At 32.8% G+C, this 26,312-nt stretch overlaps 4 protein-coding genes across 5 annotated transcripts; 2 read left to right on the forward strand and 2 right to left on the reverse strand.

The window, feature by feature from the left end:
• Positions 1-370: 370 nt before the first annotated feature.
• On the forward strand, positions 371-3,226 carry LOC145028261 (protein neprosin-like). The gene is made up of 7 exons (XM_078976962.1): positions 371-818; positions 916-1,002; positions 1,082-1,297; positions 1,436-1,600; positions 1,745-1,798; positions 1,913-2,059; positions 2,616-3,226. Exons 1-7 carry the CDS (start codon positions 552-554, stop codon positions 2,991-2,993), a joined length of 1,314 nt encoding a protein of 437 aa, XP_078833088.1. The 5' UTR covers positions 371-551; the 3' UTR covers positions 2,994-3,226.
• A 9,369-nt stretch (positions 3,227-12,595) lies between these two features.
• Positions 12,596-16,811, forward strand: LOC145028297 (FKBP12-interacting protein of 37 kDa-like). Its single transcript, XM_078976979.1, has 14 exons — positions 12,596-12,772; positions 12,875-12,926; positions 13,029-13,090; positions 14,615-14,682; positions 14,810-14,846; positions 14,960-15,047; positions 15,182-15,246; positions 15,333-15,410; positions 15,515-15,562; positions 15,653-15,706; positions 15,884-16,045; positions 16,166-16,235; positions 16,324-16,379; positions 16,470-16,811. The coding sequence occupies exons 1-14, from the start codon at positions 12,746-12,748 to the stop codon at positions 16,659-16,661; spliced, it is 1,059 nt and encodes a 352-aa protein (XP_078833105.1). The 5' UTR covers positions 12,596-12,745; the 3' UTR covers positions 16,662-16,811.
• A 52-nt stretch (positions 16,812-16,863) lies between these two features.
• On the reverse strand, positions 16,864-19,824 carry LOC145028277 (D111/G-patch domain-containing protein). 2 transcript variants are annotated; one of them, XM_078976967.1, is made up of 9 exons: positions 19,634-19,824; positions 18,999-19,267; positions 18,823-18,880; positions 18,609-18,712; positions 18,426-18,524; positions 18,004-18,282; positions 17,603-17,805; positions 17,306-17,530; positions 16,864-17,214 (listed from the first exon to the last, which is right to left on the reverse strand). In XM_078976967.1, exons 1-9 carry the CDS (start codon positions 19,717-19,719, stop codon positions 17,092-17,094), a joined length of 1,446 nt encoding a protein of 481 aa, XP_078833093.1. In that variant the 5' UTR covers positions 19,720-19,824; the 3' UTR covers positions 16,864-17,091. The 2 variants fall into 2 exon arrangements, with proteins under 2 accessions (XP_078833093.1, XP_078833089.1); XM_078976963.1 differs by having other exon boundaries at positions 18,999-19,270; positions 19,634-19,823.
• Positions 19,825-23,456: 3,632 nt separating this feature from the next.
• On the reverse strand, positions 23,457-26,096 carry LOC145003415 (AP-1 complex subunit mu-2-like). The gene is made up of 11 exons (XM_078962539.1): positions 25,968-26,096; positions 25,494-25,640; positions 25,325-25,387; positions 25,053-25,229; positions 24,849-24,952; positions 24,657-24,764; positions 24,469-24,565; positions 24,301-24,398; positions 24,079-24,220; positions 23,670-23,792; positions 23,457-23,555 (listed from the first exon to the last, which is right to left on the reverse strand). The coding sequence occupies exons 1-11, from the start codon at positions 26,094-26,096 to the stop codon at positions 23,457-23,459; spliced, it is 1,287 nt and encodes a 428-aa protein (XP_078818665.1).
• Between the last annotated feature and the right edge of the window lie 216 nt (positions 26,097-26,312).

Consider the following 26,312-nt stretch of genomic DNA (forward strand, 5'->3'; position numbering starts at 1 on the left):
AAGAAATAAACCAAATATCTTATGAAAAAGATTGACATGAGCAAAACAAGAAATGAACTAGCAAGACTTAATGATAAATCAAATGTTGAAATTATTTTTGATAAAAGGGTTTGAACCCTAATCTTTCGGTGAAGAAAGCTATACCTCAAGTTGGAAAGAGTAAAGACCACTTTGAGCATTCTTTCTGGTTTTGTGGGTGTCATTTAAAAGGTGTAATTGATTAAAATAAAATTGACTATTGGTGTGTTAATGGGTTTTAAGCCCCACACACCTCTAATGTAATGTAGGCTGGTTCTGCGTGTCAGAGCACGAGCCCAAGGAATCTTGATATGAGAGAGAAAAAGAGTGTATTTATCTGTCAATTCGAGTCATTTAAAATTAAGACTCAAATTTTTAACACTCACCAACTCTTCTTGTCTTTGAAGGGTTGCACCAAAAAATCAGAATAAACCGATTGTTTCTTTGTTCTTGTTCATGTTCTCTTGTTAATAGTATCTAAGTAGCAAAGAGACAAGTGATTAATCTGCATAACAGATAACACATTTGAGGTCATGTTAGCACAGGATACAACCAAACGCAGATATTGTTTCTTAAATACCAATGCAAACATGTCTTCTTCTTCCTCTTCTTCTTCTTCTTCTTATTCTAAATCTCCAATCATTTTCTCGTTTGTTTGTATTCTAATCTTGTTTGTCGCTGTTGCTGATTCCGTACCAATAAACGAAACAAGCTTTAGACCAATGGAAACATTGAAGAAGCTTAAGAAAGTCAGAGCTCATTTAAAGAAGATTAATAAACCTGCGCTTAGGACCATTAAGGTAAGTTTCCTCTTTGACTTATTCTGTTGACATTATCCTTACTTTCTTGAAGCTCAAGGTTCGTTTTCGATTTTCACAATTTGGGTTTCTTTTGTAGAGTCCTGATGGAGATTTGATCGATTGTGTTCCTTCTCATCTTCAACCTGCATTTGATCATCCGAAACTCAGAGGACAGAGGCCATTGGTATATATACATTCATCGTCTTTTTGCTCTGTTTTTTGAATCGAAGATTTCTTAAAGTAACTTTTCATTTTAATCACAGGAACCACCATCTGAGAGGCCGAAAGGGAATGACACCATTGATGAACACTTGGAGACAATTCAACTATGGGCAGAATCAACCGAATTCTGTCCAAAAGGCACTATTCCGATCAGAAGAACCACCGAAAAAGACGTTCTTCGAGCAAGTTCAGTAAAAAGATTCGGAAGAAAAATCAAACGAGGTGTGAGGCACGACACCATGAGCGGTGGCCATGAGGTTTGTTTAACTTTACTCAATCTGCAATTCTGCATGATCAACAACACTCTGAATTCGAACCATAAATGAAAAACAAAAGACAAATTTATCCCGAAAGTTGAAGATTTGCTTGCTGAGATACGTTTTCTGAAACTGTAGCATGCAGTCGCTTTCGTTAATGGAGATCAGTACTACGGAGCAAAAGCCAGTATGAATGTATGGACACCTGCTGTTACAGATCCATATGAATTTAGCCTCTCACAATTATGGGTTATATCCGGTTCATTTGGCAATGATCTCAACACCATTGAAGCCGGTTGGCAGGTAGATAACCTATTTGTATTCAATTCCCCATTATACCATTGATTATGACAACCTTTTTTTATTCAAACTTAAATGAAATAAATAAGCTGTCACTTCAAAAATATTCATGATGTGATTTTTAACCTTTATTTCATAATTCTCCAGGTTAGCCCAGAGTTGTATGGAGATGGTTATCCAAGATTTTTTACTTACTGGACGGTGAGTAATATATATATATATATATATATATATATATATATATATATATATATATATATATATATATATATATATATATATAATTGGGCTAATGAATGTTATTAATATATACAGACTGATGCATACCAAGCAACAGGGTGCTATAACTTGCTATGCTCAGGATTTGTTCAAACAAACAGTAGGATTGCTATAGGTGCAGCGATCTCTCCAAGATCATCTTACAATGGAAAACAATTTGATATTGGTATCATGATATGGAAGGTAATGAGAAAAGCATTTGAATTTATTTAATGATATGCTAATTTGTTTTTTTACCATAAGATTAAGTCTAAATCAAATTTGGTTGATTCTATATACTTAGTGGTTAAGGATTCGAATTCTAATTTCAATATGGATCGCACTCTTGTGGGTATTGTACACTGCCGAAGAAAAAATAACTTAAAGTAAATAATAAAATAGGATTTTTTTTTTTTTTTTTTTTGCATGATAGAGAAAGGTTGTGAAGTGGATTGATAAAATAATAAATATTAAGATTCTTTCTCCGTTTCGAGGAAGTGTCTCCCATGTGTGGACCTCCCTTTAACTTTTACTTAATTAAGTAATTAAGAGGCTATTATTAAGTTGATATCATCTAGGTTTTGGAAGAATTATAAATGTAAAAGCTTTTATTGTTCTTTTCCTCATCTTTGTTTGTTTTCTAAACAACTATTTCTATAACTCAACTTTTACAATACTGTTAAATTGAAGTAATAAATTAACAAAATAGAAGGTTATATAATAATGCAACCATTGACATTGTTGTTGTTTTTATACGTAGGATCCTAAACATGGACATTGGTGGCTACAATTTGGATCGGGGGTGCTAATAGGATATTGGCCATCTTTTTTATTCAGTCATCTACAAAAAGAAGCAAGTATGATACAATTTGGAGGGGAGATAGTGAACTCAAGATCAGGGGGATATCACACATCAACACAAATGGGAAGTGGTCATTTTGCAGATGAAGGTTTTGGGAAAGCTTCATACTTTAGGAATTTGCAGGTTGTTGATTGGGACAATAGTTTGCTTCCTTTAACAAATCTCCATCTATTAGCTGATCATCCAAATTGTTACGATATAAAAGCAGGAAAAAATAATGTTTGGGGGAATTATATTTATTATGGAGGTCCAGGAAGGAATGGAGGTTGTCAATAGAGAAAATTGCATAGTGGTAACAATATTTTTATTTACATTATTAATTCTTTCCCTCTAGAGGATTTTTGAAAAATTTTATCTACAAAAGATCCGTTTTTAAGTTTGATTTGTAGTAGGTTGCCATAATTAAGGCCATGTTAATGAGGGCTCTTGTATATTATCGTTATGGGTAGTAACTGCGTTTATAATGTATTATGGTTTGTATTTTGTAATGTGGTGAGTTTCGTTTTTCACTTTTTTGTGTACTTTTTTACATCTGTCATGGGGGCCTTTGGTACTAGTTTGACCATACTTAAGGGTTCGATATCTACTTTTGGGTATTGAAAGGAACTTCCAAAAATGAAAACTACCCTTGATATGGGGAGACACCCTTTATATCACCCCTTATATAATTTTATTCAAATTAAATTTCTAATTAAGCAAATAAGGAGCATATATAAAAAAAAAATGAAGAAACAGAAAAAAAAATGTGGTTGCGAGTCATAATTATACTTTGATATGGGAATGGAACTACTAAATATTAATTATTAAGATATATAAAATTAAATCTAAGTCATGAGATTTCCATAGGTAGAGCACATGTAGCAGATTCTAAACTAATAAAACATATAGTATATTAATAAAACTTTGAAAACACAAGTCTGGAAACAAACAATTAATATAATAGACTAATAGAGTATCTCAGTTATCCCATCATATTATTTTGACTGATAGACAGTCAACCCAGACAGCAAATTGAGAGAAAACAAATTAACATGCTAATTATAAACCATACCAACCCCCTCCATCAAGAACTTGCTCAACAATGGACTTTAGAGATAATTCCAAGGACTAATTTATTGTCAACAAGTATTTATATTATATAAATTATATTTATATATGTATTTTTTTTATGTTCAACAAGTACGTACAGATCAGAAACACATCATAATTAATCACTGTTTCACATTAGCATGCCTTTGGCATTCAGTGTGTTTAGACTGATCTGATAATAATGTGAAAACAGGATGTCTGCAATCGCTGAAGTAGACTTACATGGCCCTTTTTTTTTTTTTTTGGATAAACAGTCTTATGGAGGCAAAAAGATAATATACCGTAGTCTGCAGCCATAATACTATTTATGTTTTTCCACTTTCATAGTGCATGCACGATATTTATCCTTTTCTCAAAAAAAGCGTAAATACTTTTTATCTTTTCATATAACTTTATAGTTTCTATCATACAATAATACATTGATCTTTACAAAAGCTCAATAAAACAACATATTTTGTTTAAAAAAATTATTTGTTAATATTTTACATTAAAAAAGTTTTAAAAAAAACTCCAATTGAACTACATATTCATTAAACAACAACCTCACATCCTATTATCATTGAGTTTAAAGCATTCAATGTGAGCTAAGCATTCTCCACCATTATGGTACGTTAAACTATACATTATAGATACTCTTAGAGCATTTCTAATGATAGGTTATTTAAAAAAATAAAACATTAAGAATTAACTCTAAAAAGTTTTTTTTTACTCTTAAATAAGTTGATTTTCTGATAATTATATCAACCATTTTTATTCTATTAAATGATTTTTTTTAGTTTCATGTTTTATACAATTAACCTTATTCAGTAATGTTTTGTTTTTATTCTTCTTATTATATTTTTTGATTATTTTTTAGTTTTGATCTCAAATATTAAATATCAGTCTGTAATTTGTAATTGTCATATGATATTTTTATATTGTTTTTTATTTTTATAATTATGTACAAACGTTGTGGACGAAATGAATTCGATATAAGAACGCTCTGAATGTATAATAGTATTTATTTTAGTTTTGTGAATTATAATATATTTGTTTTATTTAATGGTGCCGTTAAATACTTTTTAAATTTATAAATATTACATATGCTTGAAAATAATAAATTAGATTAGAGTGTTTGAGGATGATTGTATAATACTTAATGACAAAAGAGGCTTTAAATGATTAAAGAAAATTAAAATAATATAATATTTTATTCGATAACATCAGTGGAAAATAACATAACTAAAAAAAGCTATCAATGATGTCAATTAGAAATGCTTCTTAAACCTTTTTTTTTAAAGGAATTTTCCCTAACCAGGGTTTTCGGATCAACTTTTATACACCGATTAATTCCCACTGCAAACATGAAGTTTTGCCTCGTGCCTATGTCTCAAGAAAAATACAACATTTGGTATTTTGGTTTTGTTATGTCTTTTTTTGTCCTTCAAATAATATAATATCATTTTCTTGAAAAGATTTCAATCAATTTATGTATTTGCATTTTAATTTATGTTTGACGTACTAGCTGTAAAGCTAGCTGATAGCTGAAAAACTAATTGATAAAAAATAACGTTTGGTAAAACTAACTAAAAAACTAATTAAAATATATAAAATTACATAAAAGGACATTTAAGAGTATTTGTTTCTATAATTAATTAAGGAGTATATTTATAAATTTTTTTTAAAAAACTACTAAAAATCTAATCTAAGTAGCTTTTAAAAAACTAGCTTATAAACCATTTTTTGGTTTGCTAAATACGACAACATAAAAAAGCTCAAAAAATAAAATAGCTTATCAGCTAGCTGTGGCGCGTCAAACACAACCTTAATAACCATATCATTAGAAAGTATCACCGACTACAAAATGTAGAAGTTGTTTATAGTAGGACGAGTCAATCTCCGATTGAATGGGTCTCAATCTTGATCTTGGTCGATTTACCTCCTGAAATTATTGTTTCAAATACATATTTCACTTATAATATATTTGTTGTAAATAAAAAGTAATAACATTGTTGCCAAACATATCACCCTCATGTTGAGTACTATATATACATCTTTCTTAATCCGTCCGTTTGAGTCGTTCTCAAGCTTGTATGCATGGTATCAATCTCCTTGCATGAAATACAACAAATCATCATCGACAGTTTGGAACATCTCTTAGATCTATATTTGACAAATCAAAAAGAAGTAAAATACATTTATTTTTATCTATATTTTTTCAAATATAATAACCAACAAATTGATGAATTAATAAAAGTAAAATAAATTACTTTTATATATTTAAAAAAAAAGTCAAAAATTATACCTTGAATGAGAAAAAGAACCCAAAGATAATGTACTTTTTATATGGTCATTGTCATCGATATAAAAAATACTTTGTAGGTATCAGTATATCTAAACCCTCAATTTCTTGAATTTGATGAACATAGAGAATTCTAGACTTTCATATATTTTTGTGATGAAGAAAACAAAACAGAGCCATCCAAATAAATAATCTAGCAACCAATTAGGAAAAAAAAACATGCCAAGAAAAAAAAAGGAAGAGATATAGACGAGAAAATAAACAAATATGGATTTAAAATAAAACAAATCGTATACTCCCCTCAAGATGGATCATGTAAGTCTTTAATGCCCATCTTGTCCGATAAAGAATGAAGTTGTTGTTTGCTAAGACCCTTGGTGAGTAAATCTGCAAGTTCAAGTTTGTTGTCAATAGCCTTTGGTAGTATTTCTTTAGTCTTCACTCGCTCACGAACGAAAAAACCATCCATTTCTACGTGCTTTGTTAGTTCATGGTAGACAGGGTTTTTTGCAATGTGACGAGCCACTTGATTGTCACAAAACAAAGGTGTAGGTGCCGTGATGACAACTTGTAGATCCTTAAGTAACCACCTCATCCAAAGAATTTCACTAACAGTAGAAGCTATAGCTCGATACTCTTCCTACGCTGAAGATCGAGATACCACAGATTGTTTCTTTGTTCAACAATAAATAGGACCACCGCCAAAAAGAAGTAAGTATCTTATTCTTAAACGTCTTGTAAATGGACATCCAAGCCAATCAGAATCGCAATATGCAATCAAATTAGATGGTCCGTCATGGGGAAGAAGAAATGCCTTGTCCTAGCATTCCTTTCAGGTACCTTAGAACCCGATTTGCAGCCTGTGAATGATTATGTCTTGGATCTGCTCAAATTGGCTTAAGACATTGACCGCGTATGTGATATCGGGTATGGTAGCTTGCAAATACTGTAATCGACCCACTAGTCTTTGATATTGGGTGGCATCTACTCTAGCTTCCTCTTCACCTTTATCTAGTTTGGTCCCTTGCTTAAAAGGGAAAGCACTTGGTCGACAACCCAACATCCCACTATCTTTGAGAATGTATAAGGTATATTTTTATTGGCTACGAACCAAACCATCAGGGGTTCTTGCCACTTCAAATCCAAGGAAATATTTTATTTCACCAAGATCTTTGATACTAAATTCATCGTCAAGCTTCTTCTTTATCTGCTGAATCCTTTCGATTTTGTTTCCAATGATGATAAAATCATCCCAAGTCATCACGTTGATAGTCTCGCCTCCCAAGGATGATCTACCTCCTCCCACCAATCACGGGCTCTGTCTTTCGAAAGATAGGATGCAAGTCTGACCTTTGCCTCCTCGAGACAGAGGTTCAAATGGAAGGCATTCCCAATATCTGCCAACCATTGTCTACTAGTGATGGGGACCTTCTTCCCGAAGAACTCAGGAGCCCCATGTGTACAAAACTCTTAAAAAATTAGAGAGCGCGCACCTACCATAACCACCATCTCAGTACAGAATGTACCCAGACGCTCATCCATCAACTCCATAATGTACTCCTTGATCGAGCCAAAGATCATAGGAGTCTGGTCCATAATGTTGCGGGTAATCTCAGATGAGATGAACTCTCACATCTGATCATCCAAGGATCCGACTCCAGAGCCTAAAACAGATCCCTGACCAGGACCTGAACCACCTCGAGTGACCACCATACTAAAAATAAACAATGCAAATCATCATATCAGAAAACACTCAAGAAATCTCATACCTAGCGAGTTTCTTAGTATCCTCATGACTCTCTTAACTCGAGTACGGATCATGTGCTTTCAATAATATGGACCCAATACTACCTTCCAAACGTATCCATACTTTCCTCAAGAGTTGCCCTAACTCCCCTAAGTAACTCCCATACGTAACATTCTATATTCTCACTAAACAATGTATCCGCTAATCTAGCATGCTTTCTAGGTTCTCCTAGGATTCCCTTCCCATCATTCTCCGCCATCAGCTATAGAACAATCCCCCACTAACACCCACTAACCACCTCAAAGATATAATTGCATGCAACAGACACTAGATGATTGTTCGATTGCAAGGTCTCATACTACAACGATTGGACTCAAACAAGAGTTGCACAATAGAGTTAAACCTAACATTCTCAAACTATCTAATATATACAACGTGTAACTTAGCATATTCATTTGATAGTTAACTAGTATTAGCAGTGGTTCCTGAAAGCACAAAACAAACAACATTCGAGCATCGAGATCTAATAAAAGCATTGCCTAATAGGTCATCCTAACATATCATCTGCAATCCAAACTAGCATGTTGTTTTAAAGGCTCATACAATAGGCATACAAAGGCATCTCTCCTATCATATAACTCTTAGAAGATCATTAGCCCTAGTTTATCATGTTATTCACATACTCACATATTGAAAATAAATAAACATGTATGGGTACTTTGGGAACACTTACTTGAGCTTGTTCGATTGCATGCATCACACTCCATGTTAAAAATATTTTTAGGAAATCTTTTTCTTTGCACTTAATTCCTTAGTTTGAGTTCATACACCCAAGAGTGCGTCCGAATCATTCACACAAAGGCTCTGATAGCAACCTGTGACATCCCAAAATACTAAGTGAAAAATTTTGTTTAAAGTCAACCAAACCATCAATCATATATTTCAAAATCATCAGGTATGTGATAAGAAAAGCAGTTATCAGAGTATAATCCCAAAATCATAAATGTCAAATACAAGTGGATGCAATGCGGTCATGCCAGTCATTTCCCTTTTGAACCAGAAGTACCTGAAAAACATTTAAACATAAACTGTAAGTACAAAGCTTAGTGAGTTCCCCAAAATACCATAACAAACATACACATCATCTCTATATATAATACTAAAACATGAAATGGGTCTATTTTACCCCTGAGTCCCTTCCAACTCTCTGATTTCCCTCCGAATCACTGAGTCCCTTCTGAATCGTGAGTGTCCTCTAACTCTCTGAGCCCCTTACGACTACTTCGGTATCTTTCAACTGGTACGTATCTATTTCACCCATAACAGCTAAGCATACAGTCATACCATCAAGAGTCATAAAGACAACAAACACATGCATGCATATCAGAAAGTATCATAAAGACCACTACTATCATACAACATAATCCAGTGGGTTGGCATTGGTGCCTTCGCCCATAAGTATAATGAGGAGACTCACATAACAAACAATGATCAACTGCTACAGCTCCTACTACTATGAATACAAATGTTATAACCCACCTATACAGTCATACAAATTACACCCTTAGCTTTCTTCTAAGACTAGGGGTTTGACTAAAAGTCAAGGCTAGTCCAAGTCAAAGTCAACGGTCAAGTTGACTCTCCATGTCGTGGCCACTCTTGGCCACGTGTGGCCCTCAAACGATAAAACATACACATTTTCCCTCAGTCAACACGATGTGGAAACCTAGGCCATGTCGTGGGCACTAGGTTTAAAGTGTCTTAATAGGTTAAGTCAATTCCTCCATTTCCAAAGGTTTCAAAGTCCATATTTGATCATTTGTATTGTCTAAATGGATAAAGTTTCTAACTTTATCCCTTGTGACTCACCAAAATGGTCTATAACTCAAGCTTTAGGTTTATAAGGCACGACCATGGCGAGGGCTTAACCCAGAATCACTTAATCCCTTAATTCTCAAACCCATCTACTCCAGAAGAGCTCATAACACCAAAACCAACTTAAAGGTTGGTGCTTTTTAGACATACATGAGGTCAAAATAGGGTTTATGACCAAAATCTTATGCATGGCTCAATCAACCAACCAAACTTCAGATTCAAATAATGAATTACTCCAAATGATCCATAGATTCTTAAAAATGCAACCTTTATAAACTCTTAACATCCCAGCTAACAAGATTAAGAAGAAAATGGGATAAATTTAAGATCTAGCAACCTACAATAAAAAATGTGGAGCCTTGAACACTTACAAGGGTCCAAAATCGATCTAGGAAGGGAGATGAGGACTTTCTTGTTGATCCTTGTCTTACTCCACCTTGCTCTTTCATTCAAAATCTATCAATAGCACTCAATAAAGCTTCAAAAATGGAGGAAGTGGAATTAGGGTTTCTTCTAGGTTAAAAAGGGTAGTGGAGGTTGAGCGTGGGAAAAGCATAGCTTCCCCATTCCTTTGAACAGGGTGCAAACCCAAAAAATTAGGGTTTAAGATGTCAACGGCAGCCATGTCGTGGCCTTGCTTGTCAGAGCGTGGCAAGTCAAAAGAGACCCGTGACCAAAGATGCCTTGTCACACTGTGGCGATCCCTCCCACGCCATGGCAACCCCAAATCAAATTTTAAATTAAAAATAAAATGTACCTTACAACTGGATGTTACATAGATACCATTAGATTTGAATATGGTTATTTGTTATGTCAAACTTTGTTACTAAAAATATTATAAAAACTCATTTGTTCAAGATTGTAAAGACATAGTTTACAAAACAGAGTAATAACGTAAAATCAATGGAAGTGTGTGACAAAATTAGTAGCGATGCGCGTACGGTGCAACCAATTTAGGCCCATCCTTTTGACAGCATAACTATTTTAAAAGCATTCAATCTACAACTAAAATCATAAAGCTTAATGAGTTTCCTAAAATATTAGATATCACATTACACATACAATACATACATAAAAGGCTCATATCAACACCTCAATGGGCCTATAGACTCGTTGCCATCACCTTAAAGACCTTTTAGACTTCCAGTCATCATCAACTCATAGTCAACACCTCAATGGGACTATATGTATGTGACCATCATCCCAAAGTCACGTTAAACTTCCAAATATCATTAACTTATAGTCAACACCTCACGGGATCTATAGACGTAAGGTCACCATTCCAAAGACTTATTGAACTTCCAACTATCACTAGCTTATAGCCAACACCTCGGTGTGGATGTAGGCAATGTCATCACCCCATAGGCCTATTTTACTTCTAATTACCATCCTAATGAGCCTAAAGGCTTACAACCAATTTCCTATAGCAGCCAACATATAACAAACAAGTAGACTAATTAGCCTAAACAAAAAGTCATAATCTAATAGTACCCATCCAACCTAGCATATTGGACATACAATGTCACAAACATTATAGTGAGAAAATCCACCTAAGCTAAATAACAAAATCTCAACAACAACTACACACGTACTCATAAGAACCGACCTTACGAACCTTATAAATAATAATTGGCGGTCAAACCTCAGACTATAACTTAATCCCTCAAAGTTTGACCTAAAGTTAAACCGGTCAAAAAGTCAAAAGTCAACGGTCAAAGTCAAAGTCAAAGACCAACTAGGTGCACCACAACAATGGACATATGCGCCATGCCCTAGTGGCAACAAAATAATTTGGAAAACACCCTTAAGGGATCCGCGACTACCCAAACACGCGTGTCGCGCCCTTCAAAATACCACCCTCAACTATTAAGCACCTAATCCTTATGGCTAAGGCCTAACCCTCTCAAATTTGAATATCTTACGAATTTTAATGGATAAAATTTCCAAATTTATCTAGATACATGTCTCAATCATCCACAAATTCAAACCCTAACACCATAAAAGACTTTAAGGGCCAAAAATCAATGCATGGACCATAAAGAATACATGGACTCTCATTTTTCTTCCATAAAATTATCTAGAACGCATCTTAATCCAAACATATTGCTCTGGAGTTTCCAAACTCCATAGAAAGGGCCCCAAAGAAACCAAAATCACATGTAAAGTTTAGATCTAAGAAAATGAATAATAAAGATAAGAACTTTATACTCACAAAGGTCTATAGATGAGATGAAAAGGTTGGATCTACACTTGAATCAAGATTCCTTGCACCAAGAAGGAATTCATTCACCCTCAAGCTTCACAAAGAAGATCCAAAACTCCAAGGATACACTAAGGAGGCTAGAGGTTGAGTGAATGTATGTTCTTTGAGGATAGATGATGTGAAATGACGAAACCTTAAGGGTTTGTGCCTTTAAATAGGGCCCAAGGCCTAAGAAATTATGTTTTTTTTTCCAGATGGGATGCGATGCATCCATACTTAGGGCATGTGTCAACTGAGAAGATCTTTAAGTTATAACATAAATCTAATATTTTAATATCATCTATATAAATCTTTTATTTGTAGTTATAATACAATAAAACATATAAAATTCTACATAAAACTTATGAAATATATAAAAGAATGAAAAACTTACTTGGATTGGAAGAATGTTGTCATTGTGCTATTTTCCTTAGAGAAAAATTCTCAGTATACAAAAAAAAATTAAAAAAAATAATAATAAATAAATAAATAAATAGAAGACCACGTCTAGCCCATTTCGCAGCCCAAAAAATAAATCGTTCGCCTACAGCCCGGTGATTTTGTTGATGATATTGCAAAATCACCGGCCTTTTTTCTTTCAAAATTTTATTATTTTCCTATAAGATTTTTGTAAAATTGGACGAAGCGATTGCAAACACATAAAAGGTAGTAGTACAATTACACAATCTCCAGGTTTGCCAATTTATGTACTTGCTATCACTCTCACACCCTCGCCCCTGAGCTAAAATAACCGAATTTCAATTCCAGACAAGTTTAGGGTTTAATTAGCACCAATGGCATCTCATTCTAATATCGACGACGTAAGTAGTGAATTCTAGGGTTTGGTTGTACTAATTTTGATGCACTACTATTAGTATCACATTATTCGTAGATTATTTGTTTTCTAATTAACGGAATCGCAGGATGATGATTTCGGTGGTGATTTTCCAGGAGCCAACCCTACGAGGATCTCAGGTGTGAATTAATCCGTGAATTTAGAGCAAATAGTGTTTAACTATTTCTGATTTTAGTGTAACTGGTTATGTATGATGTTTCGCTCGTCTAATGTGACTTTAGGCACTAAGAGGGGATTTGGGGATCTTGATGATGATGAAGATGATATTTTTGGCTCCAAAAAGGTTTGTTTTGTTTTAGTTGATTCACGCCATCTTTTTCGTATCTATATACGCACCCTCATCTCGACAATCAAAACCTGCATTGTTAAAGAATCGTTTTAAGAACAGTTCTATGTGTGATATGCATGTCCTGAATAGCGTTCATTCTTAGTTCTTGCTAAATCTTATGTCACTCAGAATGAGTACTTTCTTGTTAAGATGAATTATTTGGAAGTGAATCAGTATTTGTTTAAGTTCTTTATTCATAATCACTACTGAGAATCTTGCCATGAAGACATGTTAGAGATCCATTCTGTTTTATTCGGGTTTTATTAGAACAAATACTAGTTATTGTGATAAGGAAGTGTTATAGAGGAACCACCAATAATTCACAGTTCAAGAGAGTTGGAGTAAGTTGGTTTTTGGATTGGAACATGCCATGGTTTATCAAGTCAACAAGACAATTCATGGTTTAGTTCGGATGCACGTTGTCAAATTGGCTATTACAACTTGAAGAATTAGAATCATAATGAAATAAATCAGAGAATTAGGGATGGCTGGGTAATTTTACTTTTCTTTTTGTAATTAGTTTCCTTGCTGAAACTGTTTACCTATGCTATGAACTCACTTAATGACTTAATCTAACGAGTAACACACAACAAAAACAACTCAAAATGAAGAGAACAAACTGCAATTCCTTCACTATTACTCAAATGATTTAAGAACAAAAAGATAGGTTGGCTGATTCGAGATAGCTGCTCTCCCTAAAGATTCCACTATTTGCTAAGTTTCCCAAACTACCCCTAGATAACATATGTGGCAGAAATGGATGTTTAGCAATTACTTACTTCACCAAATGTGGTTATTCCTGGCATGAAGCTGCAATAATTAGTAGAAACACACATCCAAACACCTCTCAAGTACAAATACACAAAAGTCCCATGATAAATGGGGTAAGGGGGAGGTTAGATGTAGGCAGCAAGACCTCCATCTGAGGGTAGAGAGGAAATATGTGCTAAACAAATAGGAATAAATATGTACATACAATAATAGGGAAATAGATTAAAAGTAACAAACAAGTACAAATGGAGATACAGACAACATATCAATAGTGCAAAAAGTAACAAGGGGTTACATATTCAGATACAAGCCATAGAGCAATAGAGCAGAAAGAAATGAATGTGAATCATCCATTAGAGAATCTCATCTAGTCATCTCTGACCTTTTGAGTTCTTGGGTATAAATAACCAAAGTGTTTAGATATGACAATTGACACAGAACTAACAAGGAATATAAAACGCAATGGATCAAGCAGTTTGTATAACATTCTCTATTAGGGTGGATTCATTTATGTTCTTTTTTTGCTTTAAGCTTTTGGCTACTTTTATTCCAATTCTGGCCTCTTATCTCTCTAGTTTTTCATTACTTCTTCAAAAACTTAATTCATCGTGGGTATATCAGATTGTCAATGGGATGCTTATATTCTCCTATACCCCTGTATATTTTATCATAAATTTTATGTTTTCTGTTACTTTGTTTGCATCTTAGGCTAACATAAAAGTAGAAGAAACTGCACCAGGTGTGACAACTGGGATGATTTTATCCCTTCGCGAAAGGTATCATCAAATTCATTTTAATCAAATATAAATCCCCTTTTTAAGGTTTTGTTTTTTCACAACACTTTCATTTGAATCAAACTATAAATCCCCTTTTGCATCTCTTTTTATGCTTTGTCTTTTGTAGTCTCCAAAGCTGTAACGATAGTCTTGCAACATGCCAAGTATGTAACTGTTTTTTCTTTTTTCTTTTTAATAATTCTTTCTTACCTCCACGCCTTCCATTATTATGCAACAAATGATTTTTAATCCAAAATACTATTGTAATGTCTTATAGTCGGAGCTTGAAGCTGCAAAGTCGGAAGTTCAGAAGTGGCATTCTGCATTTCAGAAGGAATCCTTCATTCCATCAGGCTCATCTGTTGGTTGGTTTCTTAAACTATTATATTTTGTTTAACACCTTACAAGAAAATATATATGTTATGTAAATATATAAAATCTCTTTATGTGAAGCTTGTGTGATGGAATAATGGTTACTGATGATTTGCTGTCAATACAGAACCTAGAATTGTCATCAATTATCTCCAGAACTTAAAATCTTCTGAGGAATCAGTGCGAGAACAGGTTTGGTTTCAAAAAATTAAAATGCTTTTGTGTTGTGGTGACAAATTAATGCCAATCTATATTGTTGATTGTATATTTATATTCAGCTAGAAAAAGCAAAGAAAAAAGAAGCTGCATTTATAGTGACTATTGCAAAACGAGAGCAGGAAATAGCAGATTTGAAGGTGCTTGTTTGTTTTTTCATTACACAGATGTAAATTGTAAATTTGTAATGCCTTTATGTTTATTTACATGTCAACTGATGAAATTGGTTTTTGAAATGCTTCAGTCTGCAGTTCGGGATTTAAGATCACAACTCAAACCTCTAGCAATGCAGGTAACTTAATGTAGTTATCTAAATCAAATTGTCTCTCTTTAATGTATTTGGCATACTTCAAATTTCCTCTTTTTGTGTAAAAACTTACAGGCAAGAAGACTGTTACTTGATCCTGCAATTCATGAGGAGTTTATGCGTTTGAAGGTTCTTCTTATTATTATTATTATTATTATTGTTATTATAGGTAAAAGATAATGTACATTGCTATTATGGGTTAGCTAGAGAGTAAACTAGGTTGATATTAATTATCTGCAATTTTGGTTTATTATTATATATATTTTTTTATTAAGGAGTGACTGCATTTGGCAATTGGCATTTCAGAATTTGGTAGAGGAGAAGGATAAAAAAGTGAAGGAGTTGCAGGATAATGTTGCTGCAGTCAACTTCACTCCACAAAGCAAAATGGGGAAGATGTTAATGGCCAAGTGCAGGACCCTGCAGGAAGAGAATGAGGAGATTGGTAATCAAGCCAAAGAAGGAAAGGTTAGATATCATAAATTATATATTATTTAAATACATTTAATAAATAATTTGAAGGAAAAAAAAAAAAAAAAAAACTTTAGGACTTAATAATGGGAAAAAGTGTCATTTCTGGTTTTGCAGATACATGAGCTGTCGACAAAACTTGCTCTGCAGAAATCTCAAAATATTGAACTCAGAAGCCAGTTTGAAGGTTGGTTTATATTTATTGATTAGTTATACTTTAATTCTGTAAATTAAGACCATATCATTTATTAAAATGTCTTTACGACTTGATGTAGGATTATGCAAGCACTTGGAGGGACTTACAGATGACGTTGAAAAATCAAATGAAATGGTCAGCTTCATTGTGATTAATTTAGTTTCCTCATGTTGGGTTGGTTGGGTGGCATATTAGTTATTAAGGGTTTGTTTGGGGGTGTTTTAGGTGCTAATATTGGAAGAGAAGCTTGAAGATAAAGATGCTGAGATCCAAAGATTAAGGCGGAAACTGCAGCAGCAAAAGGGCATGGACATGGTAGAGGAAAAACCTGTGGGTGATGTAATTGTTGCTGATAATAAAGACGTTGATGATGACAAGGTCACAATGTCAGTGGAAGCTGAGAATGACAAGGATTAAAAGTGTTTTTGGCATATTGAACGTGAAAATATTCATTTGTGGTTTTGAGCTACTGAGCTGTTGTACTAGTTTTGTATTTGTGGCTGTGGGTGCCCATGTTTCTTGGGAAATCAAGGCTTCATTTAATTAGAATTTGCTTCTTCACTGTGACATGGATGGTGCATATAGTTTCAGAATTTATAACTTTAGAAATCATATCATCTATAATTTTAGAAATAATTCCTTGATTGTCATATCATACAATCACTTCAGAATGCACATCCTACATGCAATTATTTGAGTGCATCCTCGATGCAGAGCTATTATCTCATGAAATAAAAGCAATCTAAATGAACATACTTGGTAATAGGCAATACTCTAGACCCATATAACAATTGTATATATCATATATACATGTACATTGAAAATAGCCTTGCACTAAAAAGTTAGATTAAAATGAGGCGTTCTTCCAACTAGTGTTGTGATTCCATCCCAAACCTGAGCTTCCTTTGTTTCCAACTGCTTGTAATGGTTCCGTTAAACCACCCTTCATGCTGCTCCCAAGTGTCTCTCCCTGCAACATGTAAAAGAGGGCCACATCATCTTTTTTACCTGAACTAAAAAAAAAATTATAATAAAAACAAGTGTAAAGTGTTTATGTTTACCTCCTTCCAGCCCATATTTTCTAGCATCCTTCTAGCATAACTACCAACTCCAAATGACATATTCAAAGCTTCAGCTGCAGCATCTTCTGGAGTTTCAAAAACAGGAGACAATGCTGAACAGGAATCAATATCATCCGCTGATTTCTTTTGCCCGGGACCCACACCAAACCCACCATGAAGACTTCTTCTCTCTGCAGCTCTATCTCTATACACCCCTCCCTTATGCTGAATGAAAACACAAAATGATATACCAAAAATAAATACCATACTGATAGCTTTCAAAATCAAAATAATCACCTTTTCACTTGAAGACAGCTCCTTTGCTGATCCAAAATGGGGTCCCACATTCTTGGATTCAACATGGCTACTAGATTTGGTTTTGGCTTCCTTGTTTGTTTTTAGCTTCGGGAAGCCCCAATCTTTAGTTGGGTTTGAGGAATCATAAGATGACAAAGTAGCTAAATATGCAACTTTCGGACTCCTCAACTTGTACACACGACCTGCACCAAAGTGAAAAAGACATGAATGCCCTCCTCAATTTGTATTGCGTTGGACTAATATCAATGGGACATACAATTTACTTTTTTGTCCCATCCAAAAGATCCACTCCAAGTCTCTTGTCTGTGCAAATGACATAAATGCCCTCCTGACACTCATTAAAAAAAAAAAACAAAAGAGCTTTGAGTAGACAGACGAACCTGATCTAACTCTTACTAGATCAAGATGGGCTTCACATATTGGAGCGGTTTTCAGAAGGGGGCGACTTGAAGGCATTGAGGGGTGGAGTTTAGTGGACTTTTTGATTAATCTGCCTACTAATCTGCACAAGCGACCTTTTCCATTCTTTTTTGTTGACATTACCATTGACCAATCCCACAAGTCAACAACAGGGCAATCTGGTAAAACTACAACCTCTTTGTCTGATTGGATTGCCTGACCATATTGTGCACGCCACATTTCTTCATCCCCAAAAGGATCTATAAACCAATGCAAAAAGGACAAGAAAATTTCATTAATCATAATTTCGAGGAGCAAACCAATAACCTATAACTTATTATAATTAATAACCATCATAAAGTTGTATATATCGAGGAGCAAAAATTGGAAAAAACATGTGAACCTTCATCTGAAGCAACTCCACTTCCATCAACTATTTCATGAGTCTCATCTGGGATCCATTCTCCCTCTTCAAGTTCATAAGCATCATCATTATCTGCACCTGGACAAAGCTACACCTGTTTTAAGTCTTGCAAGAACCATGTCAATATCTATCTAAAAGCTAACACAAAGATCTTTCACAAACCATCAGCTGGAGTATTTACATCTTCAACCCTTGTATCAGAAGCATCATCTATTGTTTTGTTGGAATAACCGGACAAATAAAGTTCAATAAGTGTGTCTTCTAGCCTATGAACAAGAAAAGAGACATCAATCAAAATTTGAAGGAAAATAAAGACACCAATCGAATTCAATTTTCAAATAAAAGAAATAACATAAGTATTTAGCAAAAAAAGTACCACTCAGAAGGTGGTGGTAGATTTTCAGGCAGATCTTCGGTTAAACAGTTCATATCAACTGCAAAAAATACCATATAATTGTTTACAATTTTAGTAATCCTGTTTATTATATTGATTAATTATGAAATTAACAACAAGATGAACACAAAAAGTGATATGTAGATATGTAAAATCACCTGTTGGTTCATTGGGGGTTGCTTCCTCTACTACATAACCTTCAAATTCACCATCTTCAAACTTAACATCATTTGTATTCGTATCGCAAGGTGCATTTTGGTAAGACTGTTCATGAACAGAATCATCACCAACAGTACCTATGCCTTGATTTGCATTTGAACTCACTTGGTCTGTTTCCCATGGCACATAACTCCCGTTTTCGAATTTGTAATACAGACCATCGTTGCTGCTATAATACCAGCCCACAGCTGGATCATGATAGAACCCACTACTGCAAGAAAACGAAAGAGTGTTTCGGTTTCCAATTCATAATATAGTAAAATGACAGGATATATGCGATTTTGAAGTTGAAATGAAATCCACTGATCGAAAATAGAAAACGTACAAATCATTAAATTGAAAAAAACCTAGCGCTTACGGCTTACTCATAATCATTAATCACCAAAATCAAGTTTAAAAAATATCAAATTCTGAATATTAAGATATACTTCAACATGAATGTATTTCACAACACAATCGAGTCAGCTAATCGATATCGACTGTAGTAAGACGTTCAGAAACTCTTGAAATCCTTGATGAAAAAGTAGAATTTCACAACAGTTGAAAACGAAAATTCCATGAACTCGTTTAGAACCTGGCATGGTAATACAGCTGTGACTGTTCGTCCCATTGAAAAGAATCTTCGTTTTCTTGAGAATTGAGTTCGTTGGTTCCCGCCATCTGTGATTCCCCTTTTCCTCTCCGCCATCCGCCGTCGCACTCGGAAAATTTTGGGTGGAGCTCAGCTCAGATCTCTGGGCTGCATATTTTGGTTGGCTAACATAAACATGGACCATCTAACATTCAAAAGGCCCAACACCCACTCCAGTTAAAATTCCAATTTTCAAGTTTCAACCCAAATATCAGGGATAGTAATATTGACTCGTACGATTAAATTAGAAGGTAAAAACTTTTGAAATGATTTTCGACAAGATAGATCATTAAGTACAGGTGACAACGTTAAGACCAATTAGATAAGATAGATCATTAAGTAGAGGTGACAACGTTAAACCCAATTAGATGGAAAATCCGTATATTACATAGATTTATTAAAAATAAAAAGTTTAATATCAATATGTAAACATTAAATATTTTATAAAATAAAAAAAAAAATCAATGAGTTTGTAATATTTATATGAAATTATTCTCAAATTAATAAAATGATAATTTTATATGAATAGAATAAAAACATTTCATATATATAACCGTAAATTCTGGAGTTCTAATGTAAGAATGAAAAACCTCCAAAAAATGATAAGTGAAAAAAAAATGAAAAAAAAAAATTTTGTAGCAAAATGAATGAAAAGAAGACATGCAGCAAAAGAAAATATTCATTTAGTAGAAAAAGATTTACCTATTAATGGATTGATTAGAATTGTATTTTTAAGTGTATTCATAAATTTAAAATAAGTATAATTTTTGATACAATCTTTGAGGGAGGTCCAAAAAAAAATTAAACAAACAAACATCATTAAAAAGAACTAAAAAAAATCAAATAATGTTGTCAAATATCAATAACACTAAAATTTCACCATCCCAGCCCTATAAAAACAAAAGAAATTAAAAATTTTCTTACATTTTATTTCTATTATCCTCCTACCCACATGAACTAAAATATCACCAATTTCATTAAATATTAATTAAATATAACACCTGTCAACATTTGATAAGTTAGAAAGATAAATAGGAATAAAATATAATAGAATATTTAATTTTTCTAAAACAAAGGACAAATGAGAGACCAGAAGTATGCTTTCAATAATGATCTCGGGCATAAAAAAATGTTATCAGATATTCGGTGTGCTAATCATATAACGACAGGTAAAAATTGATATTTTTAAGTAGATATTAGAATATTAGATAAATATAATCATTGTTTATAAAAGTGAACTTTTTTTTTTTTAATATTGTTAATGGAGTATCATGGAGATCATTTGCGTTTCTTACTTTTCATCTATGCTAATATATGCTGCGAATAGTAAAAGTTGTATTCGTTAATTATATATCTTATTTTCCAATACAGTTCAAGAGTTATTTGATAATAAGTTATTTCTCATAGTAAACATTAAACAATAAAAAGATAAATGACGATTGTTAAATGATAAGGTTAATTGTTAAGTAAAAAGTACTTTAATATTGACATTATTCTCTTAAAAAAAACATAATTGATATTTTGGTTTTTTTTATTTAAGAGTCTGTTAAAAAATAAAATTAACTTTTATCGTACCAAAAAACCAAAAATTTGAATGGTTCGGTTAAACTAATAACTAATATGGTTTTTTGTTTTATATATATATATATATATATATATATATATATATATATATATATATATATATATATATATATATATATATATATATATATATATATAAAACACCGTTAGGTTTCTTTTCAACATGTCAAATATATTTTAGCTTACCTGAAAGTAAATGGTTTAAAATTCGGAAAAAATAACTTTGTATGGAAATGAACTATGACTTTCACACATATTTAATTGCTTTCTTATTTTTTGTATATGATTTACCATTAAACTCACGTTATTTAGGAAATGCCATTTTGACAAGTTATTATAGGTCTAGTTGGTTTATATCTCAAAGAAAACTACTAAACTTCCATTTGTTATTCAAGAAACATCATAAAACTTACATTTTTTATACAATATACCATTTAAACTCACTTTTATATACATGTACTCACTTTCTTCTTTTCAAGCAATCAACAATTTTTTGGTAATATTCTCCTAACAAGACATTTCTAAAGAAAAAAAGATAACATCATTTTACATATTATTTTTTCAATAATATTCTCCGGTGAAAATTCCCCCACTTTTTTTTACTACCACCAACATCTTTCCGGCCACCACTTATGCATTTCTTTGCTCAGCTCCCTATCTTGATATATAGTGAAAATAACCCTATGTATGCATCCCTCTCTCACCTCTGCATTCTTGAACCATGCATCACTAGTTATCACCTTCGTTCTAGAATTTTAGATTAGTTTGATGGGTTGTTGGGGTGGCAAATGATGATGATCAAAGGTAAAATGATAGTTTTTAGACATCTCGTTTGAGTTTAATGGTAAATCATATATAAAAATAATCAAATATATACAAAAATAATAGTTCATTATCTGGAAAAAAAAAAGTTGTTTTACCTTTAAAAATTTGCCAAAAGTTTAACTGAATGTGTATAAGATAAAAGATCATTACTAGGGAAAAATAAATATACCCTAAAAGATATATAAGCTTAGGTATCAAAACCTATCAAACTATGTCATTTTTATATTATATATGTATTGTAATCATCCAAAGTTCTTAAAATTAAACTCATAACTTGATTTGCTTCTAAGATTTTTAGAAATTTCACTATTATCTTACTCTTATATCATATTTTTTCGTCGAATACCTAACGAGCTATATATATATATATATATATATATATATATATATATATATATATATATATATATATATATATATATATATGATAGTTTCAAATGAAAATTATGTTAGAGGAAGATCATGGCGAAATTTCTAAAACTTTTGGAAGCAAATCAAGTTAGGAGTTGAATAATAAGAACTTTTGATGATTACAATGCATCTATAATGCAAAAAGGATGTAGTACTTTGAGTTTGGATACCTAACTTTTATAACTTCTAGGGTATATTCATTTTCCCTTATTACTATACTATATAGTTTCTTTAATTATATTTGATACATGATAATTTATAAAATTCGAAACATGGACAAAAATTATTAACAACTCAACCACAACTATATTAAATAAAAAAGAAATTAAATATTCTCCTACGTTTCTTCCTAATTATTTTCTTACCTATTTGAAAGGATGACAAGTGTATTAAAATATAATCAATATTATTCAAATATGACGCTTGTCATTATTTCACATGGGTAAGAATACAAGTAGGAGGAAATGATGAGAGGATATTTAATTTCTCTAAATAAAATATCCTTGATTTTGACCCCATAGTATCATTAACTTTTGGAATTTATGATAGAGAATACTATTTTGAAGGTAAATGATATGAGAAAATATTTATACTTCAATACGAGTATTATTTTTATGTGGGACAATATCCATAAGTTCAACACAAATAAAAAAAATTATCATTGACGATTTTCTTTTAAGTTTCAACAACTAAAGGTTAAAAATAATAGTTAAACATGTTAACGTAGTTTGATAAGAAATCAAAACATAATGTTAGTTCTTCTCGGTTACATGACTATAAAACTATTAAATTAGATATACATCAGAGTATAAGAAAGAAAGTAAGAGTTGGGACTCATTGCAATTGCACATATAAAACTGGACCACTTACGAACCTCGAGTTTGACTGTTTGAGTTTATCACAAGATTAAAGTTGGATGCAACAACTCTTTGTTTAATTGGGGTTTTCAATGCAGTCTTATTTCATATTCGCCGGCCATTGTTATATATCTCACCCATGGTAACGTCTGGTATCCACTTTTTTCAATAACTTTTAGGTGACGCACCTACAAACATTATCTATATTAATTAGTATCATATTAGGATTTGTTAGTAAGGTATTACTCAACTCAACCAACTGGTTTAGGGTTCAAGTCTCTCTTTTAGTGGGATATATATACCTGAATCCCGGATATTGTAAAATATGGTATTTCAAACTTGACACGAATAGGAGCTTTTCTTTCAGGAGTTGCATCTTCATAAGTTATACTCGGGAGTTTAAATTCGGCCCCCAACATATATTCCTGTCGTTGTTCATGCTAAAATGATGTTTACGAAAACAAGAAGAAACATTGGGTTGCATAAGGAGGACATCAATCCCAGTCTAATGCATGAAACACATCTTTCCCTATCCTCCACCTTTTTTAAGGTGGGTAAAAAAATTACAATTTTTGTCCCATTGACATTAATCCCAGTCTAATGCATGCCAATAGCAGTACAACCTATTATGTTATGTCATCTCTTATGTAACAGATGGAGTCTTGCAACAAATCAAGGTTCATAGATGGTGATAATTCATTCCTTAATTACCTTGTCACCTGGGAAGGTTCTGATTCTCCATATAAGTGAATCTTGTTCAGGAGCATATGAAGCGGACCCCATTGATGTCCGAACAATAGGTTTTGTAGCATCGGAAGGAACAGGTATTTCAATTTGGACATTTGTTGCATTGCTATAATCAAAATTATTATTTGAGTCAAAAAATTTTAAACCATGGATTCATTTTCATGGTATGGTATATATAACACATACCTTCGTTCCCTAAATTGGCTTCTAGCTTTTACATGCATCTCAATCCTACTTCTCGCATGTCTTTCAACTTGAGCCTCAACCCAAATCAGTGGTTTCACCTACCAACATATTGAGTGAAATTTAGAAGAAAAAAATCTAATTAATCATAAAAATAAAGCTAAAGATAACCTGAGTACTGAGCCTATATGTCATGAGATCAAATGATCCATCAGGAGGAATAAATGATATTGTGCGATCAGTTTCAAAGCGGGCTAAACGTACACACCTATAAATATATAGAATAATTATGTAATTATGATATTCTTTTAATAACATGCATATTGATAAAAAAGAGCATTAAAATTGCAAAAGCTTACTGATGAAATCTGATGTCTTCCAAATCAATGCCTTTTCCTTTTGTTGCTCTGCTTTGAGCATCCATTATAACTCTATCATTAAGCCCAAGCTTGCATTCAGGCATTCCACTATGAAAAACAACATTTTTTTTGTCAAAGTTAGGCTAAAAACTCAATTAAGAAGGTACATTTACAACCAGAATCCTTAAGTACCTTACACATGCTCTCATCTTCAATGCCCCAACAACTTCTGATCGAAGTATTTGCCTGTTACTATTGATTAATATGTTGAGACTTTCAATCACATCCAGGAACACCTGATAGAAAAAGGGAAAAAAAAAAGGAGATTGCAGTGTTGAACTAGTGATATCGATGGCATAAATTTATCATCATATCCAAATGAAAAGAGGGTCATACTTCATTCTTTTTGTAGTATATTCCTTCATTTCGCCAAGAGACTGCATTAGTAACAGCCATCGGAGGCCTTTGTGTAACTTCCAACTTATAAGCATCAGTCTTGATGAATTCACTTAGAATCATTGCTTCTGTATATTGTGGGTATCCAAAGTCCATCATTTCATCCAGTAATTCATACTGCGATATTTTTATAAGCAAGATCAACCTAAATGTGCAATAGATTAACGAAAATATTTAATCAATTGAAGTGAAGAAAAGAATTTGGTTCCTACCACTACAACAAAATTATCTCTAAGAGATTCCTCTTCCAACTCTCCAAAATAATACTCAAAAACCTGGATCATGTGATGAACTGTTAGTAATAATAGCATGATCATATTAACTGTAAAAGCAGAACTCATAGCTATAACTAAGAAGTAAGAAATAGTAAAGTGTACTCACACTAGCTAACCGGTGGAGAAATACAATAAGGCTAGCAACATTACAGTTTTGTCTGGATACAGCCATTAAGTAGACATTGTTGTGTTGAATAAATATATGAGAGACACCACTGTCAAACACTACTGGACCTTGAGACTCTATGTCCTCCTGATTAAAGATCATATGAAAAAAAATGTTGACAAATCGATATTAAGTTATATCACACAATATTGCCACATGTTCTAATAAGTAATAACTATGATGAAGTTTTCAACCAAGGACTACTTAATCTTTAATATATAATGATAGTACAATTGTATCACCAGAAATGTGAAAATCCAACCAATCTATGTTGCAATTAGAATCAATATTCACTTTGAAGATGTTTGGTTGCCAAAAAAAACCTAGAACTTCAAATTCTATTTTACGAGATAGAAATATATGCAAAATTAAAGGAACACATGCATTTGGATCAATGCTAATTTCATGGAGTACCTCATTCTCAAGGAGTTTGGTGAAAAACCTCTCGGCTTCAACAGATGAAATGTCACCGCGATAGTGACGACTAAGCAAGCAACGTCCCTTTATATCGAGAATGAAAATCGCGGAAACGGCTCCCGCCATTGGTCTGCATCAATCAAACCACAAGATAAATGAACAATGTGAAAATGATGAAGAATTTGAAGATTGGTGAAAATTAAGTTGAATCAAGAGTATTCTTACCAATGAATAAGTACAATTTACTGGAAGATCAATGCCAATAGTATAGAGCAAATTGTTTACAATGCAATTTTGAATTACAGATCACACGATCGCACTAACTTTGGGTTTTTTTATGAT

Source organism: Lactuca saligna, chromosome 1, assembly GCF_052625555.1.
Source record: "Lactuca saligna cultivar CGN05327 chromosome 1, ASM5262555v1, whole genome shotgun sequence".
In the NCBI taxonomy this organism is placed as follows: Eukaryota; Viridiplantae; Streptophyta; class Magnoliopsida; order Asterales; family Asteraceae; genus Lactuca; species Lactuca saligna.